The sequence below is a fragment of the Theropithecus gelada genome, chromosome 6, assembly GCF_003255815.1.
Source record: "Theropithecus gelada isolate Dixy chromosome 6, Tgel_1.0, whole genome shotgun sequence".
NCBI classification, from domain to species: domain Eukaryota; kingdom Metazoa; phylum Chordata; class Mammalia; order Primates; family Cercopithecidae; genus Theropithecus; species Theropithecus gelada.
In genome coordinates, this window is record NC_037673.1 from 92,320,756 (window position 1) to 92,344,901 (window position 24,146).

The window sequence follows — 24,146 nt, forward strand, 5'->3', positions numbered from 1 at the left end:
AACAAGTGATCTCTCCTTATGGGCCTCAGCTTCCTCATAGCCTCATGGCAGGGTCCAAGGACCAGCAGAGAGAGACAGAATCAAAGGGAAGTAGTAGTTCCAAGAAATATTTAACAACCAGCTCTCACGGTGGGAAAAAGGTCCTGCTTTGTGTAATTTGTTTATTTAGCTGCTTTAATACTCTATGTGGGCTGGGCGCAGTGGCTCACGCCTGTAATCCCAGCACTTTGGGAGGCTGAAATGGGCAGATTACCTGAGGTCAGGAGTTCAAGGCTAACATGGTGAAACCCTGTCTCTACTACAAATACAAAAATGAGCCAGGTGTGGTGGCAAGTGCCTGTAATCCTAGCTACTTGGGAGGCTGAGGCAGGGAGAATTGCTTGAGCCCAGGAGGCAGAGGTTGCACTGAGCCGAGACCGCACCACTGCGCTCCAGCCTGGGTGACAGAGCAAGATTCCATCTCCAAAACAAAACAAAACAAAACAAAAACAAAAAACAAAACTATTCTCAGGCTACCAACTTGAAGTCACTGAACCCAAGATTGGAAAGAGATGTATACAATCAGTTCTCTCTTAAAAGTCAGCCCAGCACTCCACATTCACAGAAGCCACCTCCCTTCTATGACCTGCTGCATATTATTGAAGGCAGTTACAAAAATCTACCTAGATTCAAGCGAAGGAAACAGAGACCTCACTAACAAGAGCAAGTGGGACTGGCTGCCTATCAGTGTGGCCATCCTTGGAAATACAACCTACCACCCCTTCATTAGAGCATTAATACCTAAACTTTGCCTTATGCTGTCTTTTGTGGGGAACTTTGACTAAGGCAACACAGATATATCTCTTTTCATTCTCACAACAGCCCTATGAAGTTTGTGCTATTTTCACAACATTTGATAAATGAGGAACTTAAAACTTAGAGAAAAAGTGTCTTGCCCAAGGCCACCCAGCCATTCAGAAATTGAGCTGGGATATAAAGAGAGAATGTTTTATTTAAGATCCTGAACTTCTAACCCTAGGCTAATGGTTCTCAAATTTTAGTGTGTATCAGAACCATTTGGAGAGTTTGTTAAAATACAGATTTCTAGATGCCACCCTGAGTTTCCAATTAATACCATTTCGGAAAGACTGAGAATTTGCATTTCTAACAAATGTTCAGAGTGCTGCTGATGCTGTTGGAGGGGGCAGGGCATAATCTGAGAATCACTGCCCTAGGCTATACTAATGCATAGTTATTCAAGCATTCAAATTAGATTTAGTAATGGTATCATAAAAATTCTGACCCCCAGTCCTCAACGTCATATATCGGAAATCCAAATCTACCTATAAATCTGATTATCTTCGTTGTGTATTCACAGAACATATGCCATTGCTTTTTGGATTGTGTGATTTGCCACAAGATGTGTGTTTGCACCAAGTGTTAGCTCTACAATACAGGATTCTCTGCAGTTACACTTGTTACCACTAGATGAAGCTCCTGCCGCTTTTGCTTTCTTTGCTCAAGAGAACTTGTTGGTTGGCTACTAGATGACACTGATTGTAATTTAAAATGCATAGCTAGGGTCACACAGAGTTGCTTTGCTCTGAAGACAGAGTGACCAGTCTTACCAATCAATAAAATTCAGAAAGCTAAGTGGTAAAGTGTACATCATGGCCTGAAGGCTGTAATCCATAACTTCTCTAGTTGATAACTGCTTATTTAAAAGTATGTACCCATCACCCTCTACCCTCCACTGACTAGTTTTATACCAAGTGTTGGCTTCAGAGAGGCACAAACACAGGACATTCATGAAAAGAAGAAGACTCTATTTACTCCTGGATGAAAGTTGAGAATTAGCTTACTCAACATATTTCCAAAGTACAACCATGAGCCCACTCACATTTATTTAGTTTACAGATTTATTAGAAAATAACAGGTAGATTCAGGATTTTTATGGAAAAGGATGGTAGAAGGAGCAATCTGTCTGGAACAAAGGGTTTGAAGTTTTTTGCTGTATTTGAATGTCAAAAATATTGTCAAATGGCTCTGGAGAGTTAGGAAGACAGCTGAAGAAGGCAAAGAGTATTGAAGTAGGGAAGGCTAAACATAAGTCTAGCGAAAAGTCCTCAATAATCTGACCATGAAGACTGTGGAGCTATTGTAAGGTGATCAGACATCTATCCAGATTTAAATGGTTCAGATAAGAGGATGGGTGCCCAGGCAAAGGGTCCAGAAAACCATTTTTGGAGGCTGAGGGAAATCTATAAGTGGGACAGAGATAGGGGAGGGCGCTGCCTCTTGCTGTAATGGCACAGTATGTAATTGGACCAACCCTGCCACTGAAGACAATTGTAAACACTGACAAAATGGAAGAAGATCTTTAAAGCATAAAAGTCTAAAAAGACAGTGAAGAATGACTAAGCTAAGATTCTGGAAAAGATGGAAACCCAAAGAGGTGAACCAGGGATTCCAGAAATGCCCCAGGGGCATTTGCAGATTTGGAAGAGGAAACTGAGGGGCAGACTAAGCTTTTGATAGTAGGAGCAGGGGGTGCAAAATCTGAGAGCTGCTTAGAGTAATGAGAAAGGCAGTCCCTGATAGCCAGTAGCTGACCTGGCACTCACAGCCAGACCTCAGTGTTCTCCTGTTGAACACAAACAATTTCATGGAATATGAACATCAGACACAACCACTCTTGTGACTCTGATGGATCAAGACAAACACAAGCCAACTCCATAATCATGTCTGAACATAGGCAAACATGAACCTTATCCAAACCACAGAAACGACCAGACGTCTTCAAATCCTGGCTAATGTGAATGACTGCTGTTTCTTCCCCAGTTTCAGCCTTAGCCTTAGTCTAATCTCTTAATAAGATATGAAATCATAGAATCACTCCCATTTTCTTAGAACATTTAAACCAAAGCAAAGCCCTCCACCATGAAACTCTCATGCAAATCACCTATAACATGCCATAATAACTCCTTTCTGAGACTCTGTTTCTGAGATGCCCCAGGGCTCCCCAGGGTGTTTTCCCTTGCTGTAGTGAGTTAATAAACCCAGTTGGTTCAAAAATCCCCACCCATAATTGCATAATGCATAGTTATTCAAGCATTCAAATTAGATTTAGTAATTTAGATTTAGGCAGATCTCAAGGCAGAAAGCTGGGAAAATCACAGAGCTTGCCTATTTGTTTCCTTCTCTCCAGGGATCGCTGTCTTGGGTCGCCTGATACTCATTGTCTTGTAAACGGTCTTTTGTCCATCATTTTTTTTTGGTTGTTTTAAGCAGGAGAATAAATCAGAGCCCCTACTCCATCTTGGCCAGAAGCGAAAGTTTTTATAGATCTTTTAGTCAAATATTTAAGTAGGGGGGAAGCCAAAACATTACTGATTTGGTTTAATCAGTTGGTTTTAATCGGTTGGTTGAAAGCATACAAATTTACTTTCAAAATATTTAACAAGCTCAGAATCACCCTGGTTTATTTTGCCATCATTTTTCCTGTTTGAGAATGCGTCATCAGTTATTTAAATAATCTTTAATTGGAAAGAAAATAACAGAGGCACCAGCATTTTTCATTTGGCCACTAAATAAAAATTTTAAATGTGGTAAAATAGCAGTTGTTCAATGTCAAGTTTGTCTAATATTCGGTTGTACTTTAACAACATCAGATTTTTATGGTTGCATTTTTCTGTTTTTGTTTTCAGTAAGTGCTTTGTGGAAGGCATTGCAAAAGATAACCATTTTTGAAAAACTGTCTTCCTGTCAGTTACTGATTTAAAATTCTGAGAATACATGTTTTAATTTTCTGTTGCAACTGAATGAGCTTAAAAGAAGCTACAGATTGCATTTACTAGGTGAATTTCCCCTCCTTACCCCCATTTCTCATATCTTGCATAAGGCCTTTATACTAACAGGTCTTTATGCTAACATAAACTTTCACTGATTTTCTTTAAATTAAAAATTGTAAGCCCATAGTATAGACTGTCTCTATTTTGTCTGAAAATGAACATAGGCATAACAATAATTCTTAGAAGTATTTTTAATAGATTTATAGAGACCCTTTTGAAAAATAAAATGGAAGTCAGAGAAAAAGAAGCTATTTTTTAAACTATAAGTTGGCTTGAGAGTGACAAGCATCTAACACTGACCAAGGCCAAGCTGTGACTCTATTAAGAGGAAGAAGTTCAACAGCCACATTAGCAAAAAGGGAGAAGGAGATTCAATACGGTTTTGTTTGCCAGGACGCCATTTGTCATTTTATTCATTCTGTATCTCTTCACTGGCAACACAGACAAAATTAGGAAGTAATTTTTTGTTTGTTTGTTTTACACAGAGTCTCGCTCTGTTGCCCAGGCTGGAGTGCAGTGGCATGATCTCTGCTCACTGCAACCTCCGCCTTCCGGGTTCAAGCTTTTCTCCTGCCTCAGCCTCCTGAGTAGCTGGGACTAGAGACGCACGCCATCACACCTGGCTAATTTTTTGAATTTTTAGTAGAGATGGGGTTTTACCATGTTAGGTAGGATTGTCTCGATCTCCTAACCTCGCGATCTGCCTGCCTCGGCCTCCCAAAGTGCTGGAATTACAGGTATGAGCCACCGCGCCAGGCCAGGAAGTAAATTTTAAGGCATCTGAGTACCTGAAATAATGTTCAACTAGCTTTGTTTGTTGATTTTTCAGTTTACAGTATACCGAAAGAAACAATTCTGAGAGAGGTTTAGGATGGTGGTTAGGGATAACTGAAGGTGCCAATAGAAGGTAAATACAAATTGGATAATAGTGGAGGAGGTGGAATAAACTTTGTACAGTACTCACAAGAATTCAAAAAGACATAGCAACATGGGGTCATTTATTACATCTCGTTTGCCACAAGAACAGCACTGTATTACAATATAACATAAGATGTTATTATAATAAAAGTAGGCTGGGCATGGTAGCTCTCACCTGTAATTCCAGCATTTTAAAAGGCCAAGGCAGGGCCGGGCATGGTGGCTCATTCCTGTAAGCTGGCAGATCACCTGAGGTCAGGAGTTCGAGACCAGCCTGACCAACATGACGAAACCTTGTCTCTACTAAAAATACAAAAATTAGCCAGACATGGTGGTGGGTGCCTGTAGTTCTAGCTACTAGGGAGACTGAGCCAGGAGAATCGCTTGAACCGAGGAGACAGAGGTTGCAGTGAGCCAAGATCATGCCACTGCACTCCAGCCTGGGCGACCGAGCGAGACCTTATCTCAAAAAAAAAAAAAAAAAAAAAGGAAGAAAGGCCAAGGTAGGTGAATCACTTGAGCTCAGGAGTTCAAAACCAGCCTGGGAAACATGGTGAAAACCCATCTGTACAAAAAATAAAAAAATTAGCCAGGTATGGTGGTGCACATCTGTAGACCCAGCTACTTGGATGGCTGAAACAAGAGAATCGCTTGAGCCCAGGAGGTTGAGGCTCCAATAAGCTGTAATTGTGCCACTGCATTACAGCCTGGGCAACAGAGCAAGACTCTGTCCCAAAAAGTAAAAAAATAAGAATAAAAGTAACTGATGGAAGTAAAGAACTTTAAAGTTTACAAAAAATTTATGAATTGTCTTTCATATATTTCCCCTAATTGATTCTCAGATTGACAATAATCCTCTGTAGCAAAGTATCAATGTGTCTAATTTGGAGATGAGGAAGTGAATTATTTTAAGAAGATGATTCAATTCTCTTTATCCTAGGTTCAGTTTATAATTTAAAAAAAATGAAGTCATTAAGATTTAAATCTGTTGAGAACACCCTAAGAGGATAGAAACATACGTAATATATTTAATAAAAATTCTCCACAGGGTGTGGTGGCTCACGCCTGTAATCCCAACATTTTGGGAGGCCTAGGTGGGTGGATTACCTGAGGTCAGGAGTTTGAGACCAGCCTGACCAACATGGTGAAACCCCGTCTTTACTAAAAATACAAAAATTAGCTGGTCATGGTGGTGGGAGCCTGTAATCCCAGCTACTCTGGAGGCTGAGGCACAAGAATCACTTGAACCCAAGAGGCGGAGGTTGCAGTGAGCAGAGATCGTGCCACCACACTCCAGCCTGGGCGACAGAGTGAGACTTTGTCAAAAAAAAAAAAAATGCAAATTAGTGAAATCTTTAAAATATTTTGACAATAAAGTCTCATCTCTTTGGAAAATTCACTTTTAACTCATTCATTCTCACCTGTTTGTTGAGGGCCTATGATGCGTGCAACACTGATAGGTGCTAGAAAGAGGTGGAATCCTGGTGCATGGCCCATAGCCTGAAGTTGATAATCTGAGGAAGAAAATAAGACACAAACAGGTTAGCCTCAGATGAGGGCCAGTAGACCTACTAAACAAATACCTGTAGTTAGGGACTGGAAAGGAAGCACGTGTTACTTCCAAAGTGGCTTCTTGGGACTGGCATTTACCTTGTGATAGGTGGTTTACACAGGGGACACTTTGAGTGTTCCACAGACACTCTAGGTCAATGGAGAGGCAGGTGCAGAAAAGCTGAGGAAACACAGGGCTCATCCAGAAGTGGAAAGTACCCTGATGTGCCTGAAGCATGAAGCAACCTGTTGGGCAATCTAGGAAAAACAAAAAACAAAAACTAAAACCAAAACACTGAAAATGCCTTCATCCACTCAGCTAACATTTGTTGAGGGTCTCTTACATGGCAGGCTCTGCTCTAGACTGGGCACCCGGCAGTTAGAGGGCAGACTTGCTACCTGCAAAAAGCTTACGTTCTAGTGAGGAGACAAGAAAACAAACAAACAACTATATAACGAAGTATCAGGAACTGACCAATGCTAAGAAGAAACATAAAGCAGGCTGACGGGATAGGCCTTGGCGGTGGCAGGGTGGATTTAGAGAGGGGTGGTACTGCCTTAGAGCCAACAAGGAGGGTCTCTCTGAGTAAGAGACAATTCAGAGACCAGGATGAAATGGAAAACTGAGACATGAATTCCCTAAGCCACAAACCTCCCAAAGCTTATCCCAAAGAAAAGAAAAGAAGAAACAAGAAAAGAAAGAAAGGAAGAAAGAAAGCAAAGCAAAGGAAAGTTAGGAGCCCATTTTGCTGAGAAACTCTTTTAAATAAGCTGCAAAGTACTTGAATCCTGCTCAATTTTCACTTCTAGGATTCTGCAGCTCAATTCCGTAGCCTGTTTCTTCATTCTCCACCACCACTTCTGTTCCAGTGGGCAGGAGAGAGCTCTGAAAACACACATGCACTCGCCCACATACCCACAGCTAGGCTGAATCCTGTGACAAGGAATATCACAGAAATACTCCCAGCCTCCTATACCTCTTCTACTTGCCCCCACACCCTGCAGAGTTAGAGTCCGTAGATAAGCCCTTGGGGCCTCCTCTTCTTTGTCCTCTTTGTCCCCTTCTTTTTCCCACTCACTGGTTTCCAGCCATCCCCCTTCCTGTGGTGTCCCTCTCACTACGTGAAATGCAGCTCTGAGGGACCCCATTCAGTCTTATGCCTCGGGCCTTAGGTGTAGGTAACTGCCTTGCTTTCTGCCCCTTCTACGTTATCGACTTGTTCATTCAGGTTGAGATAATAAAATGTAGAAATGGGGAAAAATTAAAGCTTGAGACTTAACTAGGATCTAATCATGGCAACGTGTGCTGTTGGGCCAAACATAGGTTGCAAACACAAACCACAGCAGGACAAGGCACATGATACAAGTCTATGAAGAGCGTCTGCAACACAATAAGGGCTAAGCTTGCTATATTTCACTCAACAATAGAACTCGTATGGATGTATTGCCTTTTAATAGACTGTGATTCAAACAAAACAACTATAGGCTGGCATATAGGCTGCCAGTAGGCCACCATGGTTCCCACTCTAGGACTTGCCCCTCTGTAAATGGGGAAATCAAGGAAAGATCTTGAGCAGTGGGGGAGGCATGGTCAAGCAGTAGTTGAAAGGATTAATCTGGTGGCATTGTACAAGTAAACTGCAAGAAGCTGAGCTTGCGAAGCCGGGAAGATATGGTTGAAGGCCATTGTGAGGAAGGATGAGGACCTGGACTACTTTAATAAGCAGTGGGAGTTTTTCTTAATTGGATAGAACGAGATTGAAAATGATTCAAAAGGGCCAGTTGTGGTGGCTCATGCCTGTAATCCCAACCCTTTGGGAGGCTGAGGCAGAAGGATCACTTGAGCCTAGGAATTTGAGACCAGCTTGAGCAACCTAGGAAGACCTCATCTATAAAAATAATAATAATAATAAATTAGCTGGGTGTAGTGGTGGATGCCTGTAGCCCTAGCTACTTGGGAGGCTGAGGTGGGAGGATCATTTGAGCTGAGGAATTCGAGGCTGCAGTGAGCTGGGATGGCACTACTGCACTCCAGCCTGGGTGACAGTGAGACCCTATCTCAAAAAAAAAAAAAAAAAAAAAAAAAAAAAAAAAAAAAAAAAGGAAAAGGAAAAATCCACAGGCTTTGGTAACAAATTGGAGAGGGACAGAATCAAAATAACTAACTATATGGTTCAATCCCAGATAATGGAAGAAGGCTGGAAGCATATAAAGCTCAAGCAAAGGGTGTTAATCTGGGGAAAGAAAACACTGTTTGTGTTGTTAGGGTTCTGGTTCAGGTTAGGGTTAGACAGCCACGTAATGTCAGTCCATCGGGCTGTTGGAATTACAGCAGCAGAACCCTTGGAGGAGGGATCACAATGGGAGCAATGTGGGATGAATGGGGATAAATGCTAAATCTGGGTACTGGAAAGGATAAAGAGAGGGCAGAGCAAAGTCCAGAGGTTTCATCTTTGTGGAAGGTCTATATTCAGAGCAAAGAGGAAGTAGAAGCCCAACTCAAACAGGCAGATAAAGAGAGATCAAAGAGATGAGGGTGAGATACAGTCCCCTCGTACCCAAGGAGACGGGGAGGTTACAGACTGGAAAAATTGAGAATAATCACCTCTGATAAAGACCACAGAAGTTGCCTGGGAGGTGTTTGGTACGCTTGGAGTTAGTTACATTTGTCGGGTGGATGGGCAGAAGTCAGATTTCATAGCACTGAGGACGCAGCACAAGGAGAAGTTCAAGATCAATTCCTAAGGCAACTTGGCACTAAAAAACATGAAGTATGTTCTGAAGGCTTTACCCTGGGGATAAGGGAACGGAGGCGATAACAGCAGAAGTGGCAGCCACTGGCAATCCTGTCTTTCCATGGTTTGGCTTATACTCCAAAGCCACTTATTAGTGCATTCTGCAAAAAGTTTCTTATCCTTTTGGAATAAAGCTTGGATCCTAAGCTCCATTCACACCTGCGTGATAATGAACCAGCTAGCACTGTACTCAGGAAGCGTGCAAAGTTCTGAATCTTATAACAGAAAGCGAAAGCAAAAATAAATTCCCCTTCAGTCAAATCTGCAGCAGCATGACTTAAGGTAATGTATCAACATTTCTCTTGGGTTTGTCTTAAAATTAGAATTTTTCAATGAGAATAATGAACTGAAGGTATAGAACTGCTGTGTTGAGAAGGTTTTGTAATCTAAGGCAACATTCTGGAGGACCGGGGTGAATTGGGCACGGCTGTATTAGAAAGTGTATGCAGTTGAGGGTGGCACTTGATCTAAGACTCTGCTGCACTGACTCACTCTCTTTCAGAGATGTTTTTGTCTTTTCTAAACATTTGTGACAATTCTTGCCTCTTCAATCCCAGGATGTTTTGCTCACTGCATTGCTATTTAAGGTACAGTGCAGTATAATAGAAAGCTAGAGGTCAAAGAGCTGTGTTTTAGTCCTGATTCTGCTTCAAACTTCCTGTGTGGATTTTGAGAAGTCACCATCCTGTTTCTTTACCTGTTTATTTAACTTAATTTATGTATTTATTTATTTATTTTGAGACAGAGCCTTGCTCTGTCGCCGAGGCTAGAGTGCAGCAGCACGATTCAGCTTACTGCAACCTCCACCTCCCAGGTTCAAGCGATTCTCGTGCCTCAGCCTCCTGAGTAGCTGAGACTATAGACATGTGCCACCAGGTCTGGCTAATTGTTGTATTTTTAGTAGAGACAGGATTTCACCATGTTGGTGAATACCTGACCTCAGGTGATCTGCCCACCTCGGCCTCCCAAAATGCTGGGATTACAGACCTAAGTCACTGTGTCTGGTCCTGTTTCTTTATCTGAATACTAAGGACTTGTACTAGCTGGTCTTTAAAACCCTTACTAGTTCTAAAGTTAAAGACTGTGTGAGTAAAGCTTTTCTCTCTACTTTTATCAATCAAGTACATCTCTGGGAGTGTCTGCTACAAGTGGGGGCAGAGCTACTCCTTCATTTTGGTCACCGAATGCAAGTTATAATCCCAATAATAATTTCCTATCCAACACTCATTACTTGCTTCCTATATGCTCCATGCTGTGCTGTGCCAACTTCTTCACATGAATTATTTCATTTAATCATAGCAGCATGAGGAAGACATAATTATTACACTGTTTTATGGGTGAGATAAATGAAGCTCAAAAAGTCAGAAACTTTGCCCATGATGACACAGGTGAGGTTGGTAGACTTAGTATTGGAATCCGGTCTGATTCCAAAGCCTCAGACCCACCTAATAAGTCATTCCATTTTTTTTAAACCCTCCAAAACTCAAGTTAATAGACCAACTATGAGTGTACTTATCAGAGGTTCTTGGAACATTGAGATTTGTAGCAGTAATTTAATGCTTGTTTTTCAAAAGGAGGGAGAAGTATCTTTATTTAATATTATTTTATTTTTGCTCCTTTAATAATACCTGTTATCTGCATTAGTATTGCAAATTGAAAAATTGAAGTAATTATTTGGATAATTAATACTGCAAAACTTGTTAAGGATTATAAAAAGCAGCAGCAGCAGAGAAAACCTTCATGGTTTCAGCTGGAGCAGTAAGGAGGTAAGTAGAGGCAGGTGGCAGGGTGAGAATAAGAATTGATTCTCCTAAATTAACTATGCTGTTCATCCTAATTTTATATGTGTTATAGCTTTACCCTTCGAAGAGTAAGAAACTTAGTTCTATTTACAAAGGTAGTAAATTCAGTTTGATTTAATTGTGCTTTCAAAAGTAGTGTAAAGGAAAAGAACTAAACCTTTAAAAAATTATGTGAGAATATTATAAACTCAAAATTTATTTCAATGGCTTTTGACATATTGAAAATAAACTGAGGATAAACACCTACCTTGACCAGCAACCTTTACACCAGTAGCCATAAAATGAGGCCATTCAGATAATGTTATCGAAAGAGTTGAAGTTCAATGCCATTAGTAGTAGTAATAATAATATCTGGTATCCAAAGAATATAGAATATATACAGACTATTCTTTGTGACTTATGAAGACAAAATAGAGATATCTTGCAGAGTTTACTTTCAGGCATACTCTTAAGATTACACATGTGCCTGTGGTTCCAGCTACTTGGGAGGCTGAGGCATCAGGATTGCTTGACCCCAGGAATTTGAGGCCAGCCTAGCCAACATAGTGAGACATTGTCTTTAAAAAAAAATAAAATATGACTGGGCGCAGTGGCTCACACCTATAATCCCAGCACTTTGGGAAGCCGAGGCAAGTGGATCACCTGAGATCAGGAGTTTGAGACCAGCCAGGCCAACATGGTGAAACCCCGTCTCTACTAAAAATACAAAAATTAGCTGGGTGTGGCAGCACATGACTGTAATCCCAGTTACTCAAGAGGCTGAGGCAGAAGAATCACTTGAACCCAGGAGTCAGAGGTTGCAGTGAGCCGAGACATCGCCACTGTACTCCAGCCTGGACAACAGAGAGAGATTCCATCGTAAAAACATAAATAAATAAAAATAAAATAAAATAGGTTGGTCACAGTGGCTCACGCCTGTAATCCCAACGCTTTGGGAGGCTAAGCGGGGAGGATTGCTTGAGTTCAGGAGTTTGAGACCAGCCTGGGTAACACAGGGAGACACCCCTCTCTCCAAAAAGTAGCCAGGTGTGGCGGTGTGTGTCCATAGTCCCAGCTACTCTGGAGGCTGAGGTGGGAGGATCACTTGAGCCCAGGAGGTTGAGGCCACAGTGAGCTGTGATCATGACTGCACACTCTACTCCCGCCTGGGCAACAGAGCAAGACCCTGTCTAAAACATAAATAAGTAAACAAAAATTTAAAATATAAACAAATGTTAAAAACATTCAACATGCAATAAATTTACACACCTGCTTTCTGCTCATTGCACAAGAATTCAGAAGAAATTCATTACATTCAATTTTAAGGTAGGGTTTTTGGGGGGAATCCTAAAAGGTTTTTATTTATAATAACCAGATAACAGCTTAATTTCTGCTTTATTTTATGGATACTTGGCATAATTCAGACAGAAAGCAGATTTTCCCTTACTCACTCATACCTTTTTACATGTTTAAGATTTTATTTGTAAATTGAAATCTTTTTCTTCATGTTATAAGTGTGTTTTTTTTTCTTCTAGATTAAATTCATATATTGAAAATATTGTCCAGACCCCGTGTGACAGAACAGGAGCCAGTGCAGTGCTATGAAGAACTACGAGATTAGCCTGGATATTAACTTGTCTTCTAGGGAATAGATGCCATGTTCCATTCTTCTGCAATGGTTAATTCACACAGAAAACCAATGTTTAATATTCACACAGGATTTTACTGCTTAGCAGCCATCTTGCTCCAAATATGCGTTTGTTCTCAATTCTCAGTGCCATCTAGTCATCACTTCACTGAGGATCCTGGGGCTTTCCCAGTAGCCTCCAATGGGGAACCATTTCCTTGGCAGGAGCTAAGACTCCCCAACGTGGTCATTCCCCTCCATTATGACCTCTTTGTCCACCCCAATCTCACCTCTCTGGACTTTGTTGCATCTGAGAAGATTGAGGTCTTGGTCAGCAATGCTACCCAGTTTATCATCTTGCACAGCAAAGATCTTGAAATCACAAATGCCACTCTTCAGTCAGAGGAAGATTCAAGATACATGAAATCAGGAAAAGAGCTGAAAGTTTTGAGTTATCCTGCTCATCAACAAATTGCACTGCTGGTTCCAGAGAAACTTACGCCTCACCTGAAATACTATGTGGCTATTGACTTCCAAGCCAAGTTAGCTGATGGCTTTAAAGGGTTTTATAAAAGCACATACAGAACTCTTGGTGGTGAAACAAGGTAAGAACTTGCTCAGGTAATTTACATTCTCTTGTGATAATTTCCTTATGAGTTACATCTCTTTGCCAGGAGCGGACTTCAGCAGCCATTTATGAGAAATCCAGTAAACTATGGGGAACCCAGAAGAAGGAAAAGCTCTACCATTCCTTAAGGAAACCACAGTAGAGATGGAAGACAGGACACAGAGGCATAAACAGCTGGAGGGTGAATAACTAGGAGGAGAGTACAGTATATGACTAATGTGATGGATATGCTTATGTGCTAGGGAAAGAGATGGTCAGTGCAGAGAGGGCTGAAATAGGGAATGTTTCTCAAAGGAAGCGAGTCTTCATCTGGGACCAGAAGGAAATGTAAGTGAGATTGGGGTTGGGAGAGAGGAAGTGACAGAGTATACATTGCCTAGGTAACACCATGACTCATATAGAATAGGCAGAAATAAGGAACAAGTTTGTTTGGAAAATGGAGAAATATAGTCTATTTGATCAAGTCACATTCATTGAGCACAAACTATGTGCCAGGCACTGCACTAGGCACTGAATGTATCATGGTGGGATCTGATGGAACAGACAACCAGGGCAAGAAAATAAATAAAACCGGCAAGGTAAGGAGCCAGTGTTATGAATGAAATAAAACAAGGTGCAAAAAAGGTAGAAAATGTGACTGAGGATTGAGAGTAACTCAGTTGACTGGGCAGGGAAGTGTTTGTTGAGGAAGTGAATTTAAACTGAGAGCTTTTTTTTTTTTTAAGAGACAGTTATGAGAATATCTCAGGGCAAGTGCAAAGGCTCTAAAGTGGGATTGATTGAGAGAAGAAAGTCAGTGTGAGCTGAGGAGAGTGAACAAGAGGGAGAAAGGGATCAGATCACGTGGAGCCTTGGGGCATCTTGTAAGGAGTTTTGACTTTAACTCAGATGGAATGGGAAGTCATTGGAAGATTCTGCTGTGATTTATGCTTTAAAAAGATCAAGTCTATGTTGAGGGTATGTTATAGAGAAGCAGTGTAATCATTTGGGAGGTTGCTGCAGTAGTTCAGGTAGGAAGTGATGCTAATTTGGGACAGGCTAGTGACAGTGCTTATGGAGTGAAGCAATTGAACTTGGCAGTTATTTTGGAGGGCAAAATAACAGAGATTGCCGACATGTTGGTCATGTGAGGTGAAGGAAAGAGAAGAATCAAGGATGCTTCATAGAGTGGATGGTTTGGTTTCCCAGGGCCAGGATCCATCTGGGAGGTAAGAGGAGTCTGGCTCAGTGCACTCTGATGTTATATGAATTGTGTTCAATTGCCATTTGGAGAAAACTAAATTCCATGGCTTAACCACACAGAGGTATATTTTTCTCATGCAACAAGAAGTCCAGAAGTGGAGCAGCTCAGAGCTGCTGTAGTGCTGTTCAGTGTCATCCAGGACCCAGGCTTCTTCTGTCTTTCTGCTCAGCCATCCTATGGCTTTCTTCCTAATACTTGCAAGATGATTGCTGCACCTCTAGGCATCAAGTCCACATTCTAGGCAGGAAGAAGGGGGACATGGGGGAGAGATAAGGGCAAAAAGAAACATTCTAGTTGAATCTAACACTCTTTACAAAGATTTCGCACCCAACGACTTCTGCTAGGCCAGAATGAGTCACAGCCTCATGAAGTCACAAGGGAGCCTGAAGAAGTAACTCCCTTATCTGGACTTGCTGCCTTCCTGAATAAAATCAGGATTCCACTGGAACCAAGGAAAGGGAATGGGCACCAGGAAAGCAACTAACTGTGTCTGCTACATACCTGCTCTTCCCTTCCCTACCTTGGGTGCTCACTGCACAGACTCCAGCCATCCACGTAGGACAGCTCTTCCCCAGGCTCATCTCTTTCCACATTCCCTTGGTGACACTTCCCCTCATTGCAGCCACAATCCTCAGGGAATTGTTCTCAGGCTCAGCATAGTATTGGATGGGAAAAGTATCAACCTCTTCTCACTAAGGTACCACGTAAACAATGATGGCTTTTTTCATTTTTTTCAAATGCCGAAGGCCCCATCCAAAGGACATACATCTTAGGGATACTATTCTGGGGGCTGTGGGAGATGAGATGGGGAGATATTTGGAGTAAAGCTGGAGAGATTTCCAGCATGCCTCTCATGATTAAACGCAGGCTATTCCTGATGCTTCTTATGGTTGATTAGTCAGTTCCACTCATACTCAGTCACCTAGTAGGGCTGACATGTATGATAATGTACTGCACAATGTCAATTGAATCTTGTGAATCTCTCTTTCTCTCTCTCTTTCTTCCTCACTTCTTCATCTAAAATACACAAATAATTCAGTTGATGGTGGTTCTTTTGAGATGCAGAAAGTCACACGTTGCCTGTAGAGCTCAAATTAATCATGTAAGCAACAAAGATTCAATTTTTTTGTTTTTTCAATGTAGACTCATTACAACCAAAATTTCATGTGAGTGAAAATTATTCCAGCCACTTAGAATTCCTTTACATTTGCAGAAACTGCTACCAAATACAAATAAAACCTTGAGGCCACAAGTGAATCATTTACATCCCTAGTCTCAGTTTCCCAGCCTGTGGCATAGAAATAAAGTAAGCTGAAGTAAAATATGCCGACAGCTTCTCTTTTTGCCCTCCTGATCTCTCTCTCCCTCTTATTTGAGCTATTCTATTCTCCCTTCCTTTTCCAGTCAAAATCTGCTCTTCAGATTCACTTCTTAATTGAAGCTTAACCTCCAAGGAGTAAATCTGCAACCGTACAGTTTCAGGCATATCCAGGTGTTGGGGAAGAGAAGTTTGTCAGAGTATATATCTATTATACCTGTCATCGTCTGAAGAGTGCCAAGCAAAGAGAACTAGAAGTACCTGGGGGCACAGGTGCAACAGAGGGATCGTTAGCCAACAATGGTACAAGAATATGAAAGCCCAGCTCCTTGCCTCCAGTGGGGTACATGTGAAGGCGTAGTTTGCATCCCAGAGCAACCTGGGAATCAGGTTGATGCTGGAACTTTGCCTGTCCTGCACCCTTGCCTGGCTTCTCCCTTTTCCCTGTCCTGCTTCCTTCACTCCCTTACCTGTTTCTCCTGGCAGGATGTTCTCAGTAAATCAGGATCTGCTTCCTGGAAATACAACTTAGGACATCACTCATGTACACAATTACTCAAATGTCTGCTGAGGCCCTTTCAGGTTTAGAGACGGCACTGAACGTTTAATTTCCTAGTCAATTTTGAAGCCATGTAGACAACATGTGTACTATCTCAGTCATTTACTGGCCACGGATCCTGCTAAGGTCGTTCAAGTTGTCTGAGCCTCAATATCCTTGTTTGACCTGAGTATGAACGAAATAGTGTAATTAGGGTTCCCAGAACAGGGCATTGCTCATGACTGGTGGCTGCTAAATAAGGTTTTACCTTCATTTGCCTCAAAGAGACAGTTGAGATTCACAAAGATTGCAGTTTGAGAAATCAAGTCTATTACCTCCAGGTTTGATAAGCTGTTTGCTAAATGTACAGATTCATTTCTCTTCTTGATTTCACTTATGCATTTTGGCTGGGGGTGGGTCTTTTCACAGAATACTTGCAGTAACAGATTTTGAGCCAACCCAGGCACGCATGGCTTTCCCTTGCTTTGATGAACCGTTGTTCAAAGCCAACTTTTCAATCAAGATACGAAGAGAGAGCAGGCATACTGCACTATCCAACATGCCAAAGGTATTTCCACTTACAGAAACTTTTAGAAATTGTTCTCAAGTTTGAGACTCAGTCTTCGTTTGTTTTTTAAAATTACTTTCAGGATTTCAGCCATTAATTTGTTTTTATCTATTTATCCATCTATCTGTCTGTCTGTCTATCAATCAATCATCATAATTTCAATCCTTCTAGACTTTAACATCATTCGGTTTGGGGCATTGTTACAGAGCTTTTTTTTTTTTCCCAAGCAAAATGATTTATATTTTGTGTTCATATGGAAACAGTATCTTAAATCAATGTTTCTTGGCCAGGGATGAAATTCCGAATCTCCTAGAGCAGCACTTCTCAAACTTTAGGGTGCAGATTAATGGTCTGAGGATCTTGCTAAAACTCAGATTCTGATTCAAGAAGTCTTGGGGTAAAGCTCGAAGCTCTACTTTTCTAACAAGCCCCCAGGTGATGCCACTGCTGATGGTCCAGAGACCCCTTTTGCAGTGGCAAGGACCTCAGGGACCCTGCAGGGCCCCAATCCAGGAAATTCTGATCTAGAAGTCTGTGATGGAACTTAGAAATCCCCTCTTTTAAGTTTCACAAGTAATTCTTAAATTTATATATGAAAATTACTAATTGTGATTATACAACTTTTTTTTTTTTTTTTTTTTTTTTTTGAGACAGAGTCTCACTCTGTTGCCCAGGTGGGAGTGCAATGGTGTGATCTCGGCTCACTGCAACCTCCGCCTCCTGGGTTCAAGTGATTCTCCTGCCTCAGCCTCCCAAGTAGCTGGGATTACAGGCTGCCACCACTACACCCAACTAATTTTTTTTGTATTTTCAGTAGAGACGGGGTTTCACCATGTTAGTCAGGCTGGTCTCGAACTCCTGACCTCAGGTGATCCACCTACCTCGGCCTCCCAAAGTGCTGGGATTACAGGCATGAGCCACAGCGCCAGGCCTATACAACTTTTTTAATTGGAAGAGAACTTTGGGACTCTTATTTGGCTCATATTAGTACTCAAAATGCAGAGACTCTGGAAGACACCGTAGACCCTTTTCCTTGTTTGATACTTCCTCACTAATGATGTGCTTGCCATTTGTGCTGTTGAACAAAATGTAAAATATTTCTGTAACACTGCTTGGAAAGTAGAACAAAAATAGAGGCTTTTCTGACAGTGCTTCAGAAAGGTGGAGCACAGGAGGCAGCAGGTCATCCACAGCCAGCAAGTGGTCGCACGCCCGTTTTCCTCTCTGCCTCTACAGATGCAGGAGAGAAATGAGCCCATTATCTAGATGCTGCATCTCCCCAGATTTCTGCTTACTGTTGGAAAAGACGTTTGCTTTGAAATACTGGCAGAGCGGACCAAAGGAAAAAGTGGCAAACCTCCATGGGATCCATAGCTCAGTTTTTCTGTTATTGTTATAGATAGCAGTTTAATTAGCCCTTCATTCTCAGGTAGCAACAATTTGCTACTTTGATAGAGCTTAGGACATCACTCATGTACACAATTACATCTTTCCAACAGCATGTTCGTTTCAAGACAGTGTACCATTGAAGTAGCTTTCCTGGAAGTTTTTTATTAATATAATTTTTTATCTGAATAATCATGGTGGGTAAAGTAAAAACACGGCCCTTTTCATAAAAATAGAATGTAAACATAAATTGCTGTTATCATTATTATGTTAGAATTTAAAATTTATATCTCAGAAATCTCCAGTAATTTCTCATGTTTAAGGAAAAGAAGCAAACACTTTGAAAATATTTTCTAAGGTCCTTGAATCTCTACTTTGCCCAGTTGACTGCAGCAGCTCGCTGGATCATGCCCTTTTCAGTGAATACTGATTTAACATTCTGCTTCTTATAAACATTGACCAACCCAGGCTCGCGTGGTTAGTCAAAAAAGGAGAACTGAAGTAATGTCACAATCATACTCTCTAGATAACAGTTGTAGCACCTAAGCTGGGTTATGTAGACTGGTGGGAAGAAACAATACACACTCAGTTCTCAATTTCCTTAGTTAAGAATGCAGGATTTAAGAGAAGTGAGGAGGCACTCAAGTGCTAGTAGAGGCAGCATATCTTTTGGACACTTATTTGTCTCTTTCATCCTTTAAGGAAACACATACTCACTGGTGACAATTGCTATGCCAGTAAAGTTCTGCTGGTATTGAGAAAACAGGCAATTCCTTGTCTACCAACCAGTGTTTTGTACTTGGAGCTTACATCATCATCCTGGAAGAACTTACACTAACATCCCATACATGTTCATTTAGGGCAATATTAATCTACATGGGCCACTCCAGGTTTCTGAACAAAACTCAGCCTCCATGGACTATATCATCTTCATCTGGGGGGAATAAACCATAGCAAACACCCATTTGCCTCCTAACCGTCTCTGCCATCAGCCTTCTAGTAGCCCAGACTGATTTCCCCATAGTCTCACAGCCTCACCCCTCCACCAGTAACCCCTCCACACACTTGACTAAATGGTTTTGCTGCTGAGTTTGGTCAGAAGACCACCAATACCCTAGCTCTCAGTCCCCACCATAAGACAGCATCTCCTCTGCTGGGAGTGGATATCCAGAGAACGTTGGTTGAATCAGATTCCTAAAAATGGAGACTGTTGTTGGGGAAAATTAATTTGCTGGATAGAGTTTTTAAAAAGTACAGCCCTGTATATACTTCTACCTTTCTTAGAGTATTTGGTCAGTACCTTCTTCTTTATTGGAACTTAGAAATAGATTTCAAATAGAATTCAGTAAAATTAAATTCTGTAGAATTTAATAGCAAAAACATTTGCCATCGAAGTAGACTAGATAATTTATGATAATGCTTCAAGCTATTTTCTCTCACCAAAGCAAACTGTAATCTTCTCCAACATGTCAAATATGCTTAATAAGCTGCAGTCGGCATCATCACAAGCCTGACTCCCAGAAAGGGCTCAGGGATAGAGGTGGGGAAGAGCCTGTCTAAGAGTTGTGACTAGCTTGAAGAAAATGTTTTCAGATTTTTGAATCTGTACCCATTCAGTATTTAGGGGCATTGTACTATGGTGAAGACCATCTCTGAGACAAGCTGCCCAGACCAAATGAAGATGGAATTCAGTCATTACCCAGTGATCTTGATGGATGCAGCTGACGAGACTGCAGGCTGAAAAGCTTCTGCTTCCTCAGGAGATGGGCAGAAGCTTAAATTACTAATGACCTCCTTGGCCTGATTGCTTTCATTGCTGAATCAATGAAGCAAAGATAAAATAAGACCATGACTCAAGCTGTCATGCCGCAAGTGAGAGAATGAGCATCATCTTTGGAATCACACGGTCACCATCCACATCTTGGTCCTACCGTGGAACTAGCCATGTGATCTCCAACAATTCTGTGAACGTTTCTGAGTTTCTGTTTCCTCACCTGAGAAATAACACCAACCTCACACCCACATAAGAGGTTTAAAAGACAATGTGAGGCCTCTAGTTCAGTTTCGCTTCCTGTTTCCTTTTTCCACAGAGGTGTATTTCTTGTACAACAAAGGGAAAGGCGCCATTATCTGGCATTTTACTTAAAAGCCCAGAAGTTGAATTGATGCCAGTGTTGGAGATTATTGCATTTTAAGAAAACAGAAATATCTAATATTTTAGTGCTTTCAATCAACAAAATGAGATTTGGCATTTTTGTGCTTTGGGGATCTCAAAAGCAGGGCTTTGTGTCTTCAACAGAGTGCCAGGGTAAAAGCAATAGAGGTAAGAGAGGCCACAGAATACTAGGAGAGGCCATTGCTCTCCTAGGAGGTCATCGATTGTCCTTTAGAGTATCAGGCTTGCCTCTAACTCACTTGACATAAGTCATAGGCATGGTTGTGAAATACTCCAGTTTTCAAGTACTGATTATTCCTTTTCGTTTCTGTAGGTTAAGACAATTGAACTTGAAGGAGGTCTTCTGGAAGATCACTTTGAAACTACTGTAAAAATGAGTACGTACCTTGTAGCCTACATTGTTTGTGATTTCCACTCTGTGAGTGGCATCACCTCATCAGGAGTCAAGGTGAGACTGAGTTCTAATTTTCTACGCAGTGCAGAAAAGTGTCCTGAGAGCAATGAACTTTTATTTTCTCATGTTTTTCCTTATTATCAAAGTATTATGTTTATATTACAAAAAGAGACAGATAAAAAACTAACTTAAAAATTATCCGTAGTCTTGTCACCAAGATACAACTACTGATAATATTAATGGAAGCCTTCCAAATATTTTCTATATGTATGTCAGCATATACGGGTGTACATAGTAACAGTATTTACTGACTATATATATGTAAAGGTAGTTTTCAAAGTGTATATATATATACACACACATACACACACATATACCCTTTGCAAAATAGTATATTGACTATTTTAACCCATTTTTCATGAAAATATGCCATAAAAGTTGAATGTCACTAAAAATTTTAAATAATATTATATTAATATTTCATGGATGTTTAATAAGGATTTTAAAATCAGCACCTTATTTTTAGACATGTATATGGTTTCCCACTTTTTTTTTTTTTTTTTTTTTGAGACAGATTCTCACTCTGTTGCCCAGGCTGGAGTGCAATGATGCAATCTCAGTTCACTGCAATCTCCACCTCTTGGGTTCAAGCGATTCTCCTGCCTCAGCTTCCTGAGTAGCTGGGATTACAGGCACGGGCCATCATGCCTGGCTAATTTTTATTTGTAGAGATGGGATTGCACCATGTTGACCAGGCTGGTCTTGAACTCCTGACCTCAGGTGATCCTCCTGCGTTGGCCTCCCAAAGTGTTGGGATTACAGGTGTGAGACACCGTGCCGGACCGTTTCCCACTGTTTTTTTTTTAACTTTTTTCCCTCAATGAAGAAGGTCTTTATAATTTTTAGAGTCTTCATTGTTTGCAAAAACTTACAATACCTAATGATTATCTTTGTAGTTAAATATTTGCAAACAGCAGTGGACACATTAAATAAATAAAAAAGAACTTCTTATCCCAAGGGACCAAATTATAGACATAAAAACATCTTTAAAGAGTTATAAAATAATGCTTTTGAAAAATGGGTATAGGGCGGGCACAGTGGCTGATGCCTGTAATCCCAGCATTTGGGAGGCCGAGGCTGGCAGATTGCCTGAGGTCAGGAGTTTGAGACCAGCCTGGCCAACATGGGGAAACTCTGTCTCTACTAAAAATACAAAAATTAGCCAGACATGGTGGCAGGCACCTGTAATCCCAGCTACTCAGGAGGCTGAGGCAGGAGAATTGCTTGAAGCTGGGAGGCAGATGTTGCAGTAAACTGACATCGCGCCATACACTCCAGCCTGGGTGACAAGAGTGAGACTTGGTCTCAAAAAAAAAAAAAGAAAAAAAAATCGGTATAAAATATCTATTACAATTTACATACGTATTATGTTTATGAATAGGTAGATATATGAGTTGTGTAGCTACACATACACATCATGGCACCTCTGCACTTATATATATATATGCATAGACATGGATGTGCAGGAGGTGAATGGCACTTCAGAGGACAGGTTCCTGTCAGCCTCTTTGGATTCACATCCCAGCTCTACAACTTTCAGCCTGGGTGATCAGGAGCAAGTTACTAAATCTTTATGTGTTTTTATTGTTTCATCTATAAAATGGCACCTGCTTCATGGAGTGGGTGCAAGTATTAAATTAGATTTTATGTGTAAGCATTCAGCACAGTGCCTGGTAAACTGTCAAAAAAATGGTGGCCATTTACATTTTCTCCACATAAAAGTTTTGAAGGACTTCAGTTAATTCAAAGCGTAAAAGTGGGTCATGAAATAAAAGTAGCCCTATACTTGGAAGGCAATAAAATTTGAATCTAATTCTATTTTTTCTACTTGATAGCTAGTTTCTTTGGGGGAGCCATTGAACATATTTGAGCATTTCTTAGTTTAAAGCAAACTTGACAGACGGCGGATCCAATAAATTCTTCATGGCTTCCCTACGTAGGTCTAGAAGAAACCTATGTTTTATTTGAATTGTGTTTGTGGTCATTATTTTGGAAAGCTAGTTGTCAAGTGCTAAAGTATATCATAGAGATGAACTCAAGTGGATTCATCTCTATGATATACTTGGGTTATGATACGATGGGTTAATATGATTTGAAAGTTACAGATGAGCACTGAGGAAATGGATTGTAATAGAAGATCCAGGGTGTTTGTAATTTTCAAGACTGACTTGCTTTAATACGTCACAGAAACTCTTATCCTTATTGACAACATGCTTAATGGTATCTTAATACTTTCTTAAAAAGATGCAGTCTGCTTTTCTATGTGAGAGGGTTATCAGGAATGGAATTTTGCCAGGGAGCTGTCATTCAAAAACCTCTTCTGATCCACATTTCCCAGGTGTCCATCTATGCATCCCCAGACAAACGGAATCAAACACATTATGCTTTGCAGGCGTCACTGAAGCTACTTGATTTTTATGAAAAGTACTTTGATATCAACTATCCACTCCCCAAACTGGGTATGTTCAAATTCCACATTATTGTCTTCATTTTTGCTCATAGAACTCGCTTTGATTTCTTCCCTCTTTCTCTTTCTGTGGGACTTAAATGAGCACTGAGGAATTCAGTTAGCCCAGGAAAAAATAATTTGTTCCTCAGAGATGATTCTTGATCGTAGAAAATAAAATATTTATGAGATGCCCCAGTAGTGTGGATCATTTCTGTATTCTTTTATCAGGTTTAATGCTAACATATCTGCATTGCAATCTTTCCCAGGCCGATTAGAAAGGGCACACACTGGAGGCTGGGACGGAAGCCAGGTAGAGGGCCCTGGAAAGAGATGGGGAAAAAAAGAGAAGGAAACCAGTGACTGTTCTGTTCGAAATAAGGGTCTATATGTCCAAGAGTTCATCACAGGAATGCTTTTTGAATATTTGTCTACCACAGTGATGCTGTGGCTCCCTGTGGCGGACATCAAGGCTCTCACCTATTATGTTCCTCTTCTATGGGAGGGAAACACACCTCCCATCATGCTGCTCTTCTATGCCCCAGCAGCACTGATTAGAGAATGGATTTTCCATTTAAAAATACACACACCCACGCGCGCGCATGCATTGCATATTAGAATTAGAGGGATTTCGGGAGGAATCGCTATACCCTATTTGTACAAGGTCAGCAATCTTTTATAAAAGTTATCAAAAGTTTATGTAGAGAGAGAACTGAAAACTGTGCCTCCATCTGTTATCTATATTGGGCACTGAGGTTGGATGGTAAGACTGTGGAACAGATTTAAAAAAAATTGCAGGAAACAGATCATCTGGGTGTGGTAGTAGGTGTTTACACGAGATGATACTCATAGTCTATCTTGCTTTTAATTTTGTATCTTAAAAAATA

General features: G+C 40.9%; 1 protein-coding gene across 2 annotated transcripts in view; it reads left to right on the forward strand.

The window, feature by feature from the left end:
* Positions 1 to 8,792: 8,792 nt before the first annotated feature.
* Positions 8,793 to 24,146, forward strand: part of ERAP2 (endoplasmic reticulum aminopeptidase 2) — a 44,978-nt gene continuing 29,624 nt past the window's right edge. The window contains exons 1-5 of one of the 2 annotated variants that reach the window (XM_025387274.1): positions 8,793 to 9,376; positions 12,411 to 13,107; positions 16,659 to 16,797; positions 20,673 to 20,807; positions 23,152 to 23,272. In XM_025387274.1, the coding sequence (XP_025243059.1) occupies positions 12,533 to 13,107; positions 16,659 to 16,797; positions 20,673 to 20,807; positions 23,152 to 23,272 (970 nt within the window). In that variant the 5' untranslated portion in view covers positions 8,793 to 9,376; positions 12,411 to 12,532. The remainder of the gene's footprint in view (positions 9,377 to 12,410; positions 13,108 to 16,658; positions 16,798 to 20,672; positions 20,808 to 23,151; positions 23,273 to 24,146) is intronic. The other variant, XM_025387275.1, reaches the window with a different exon arrangement.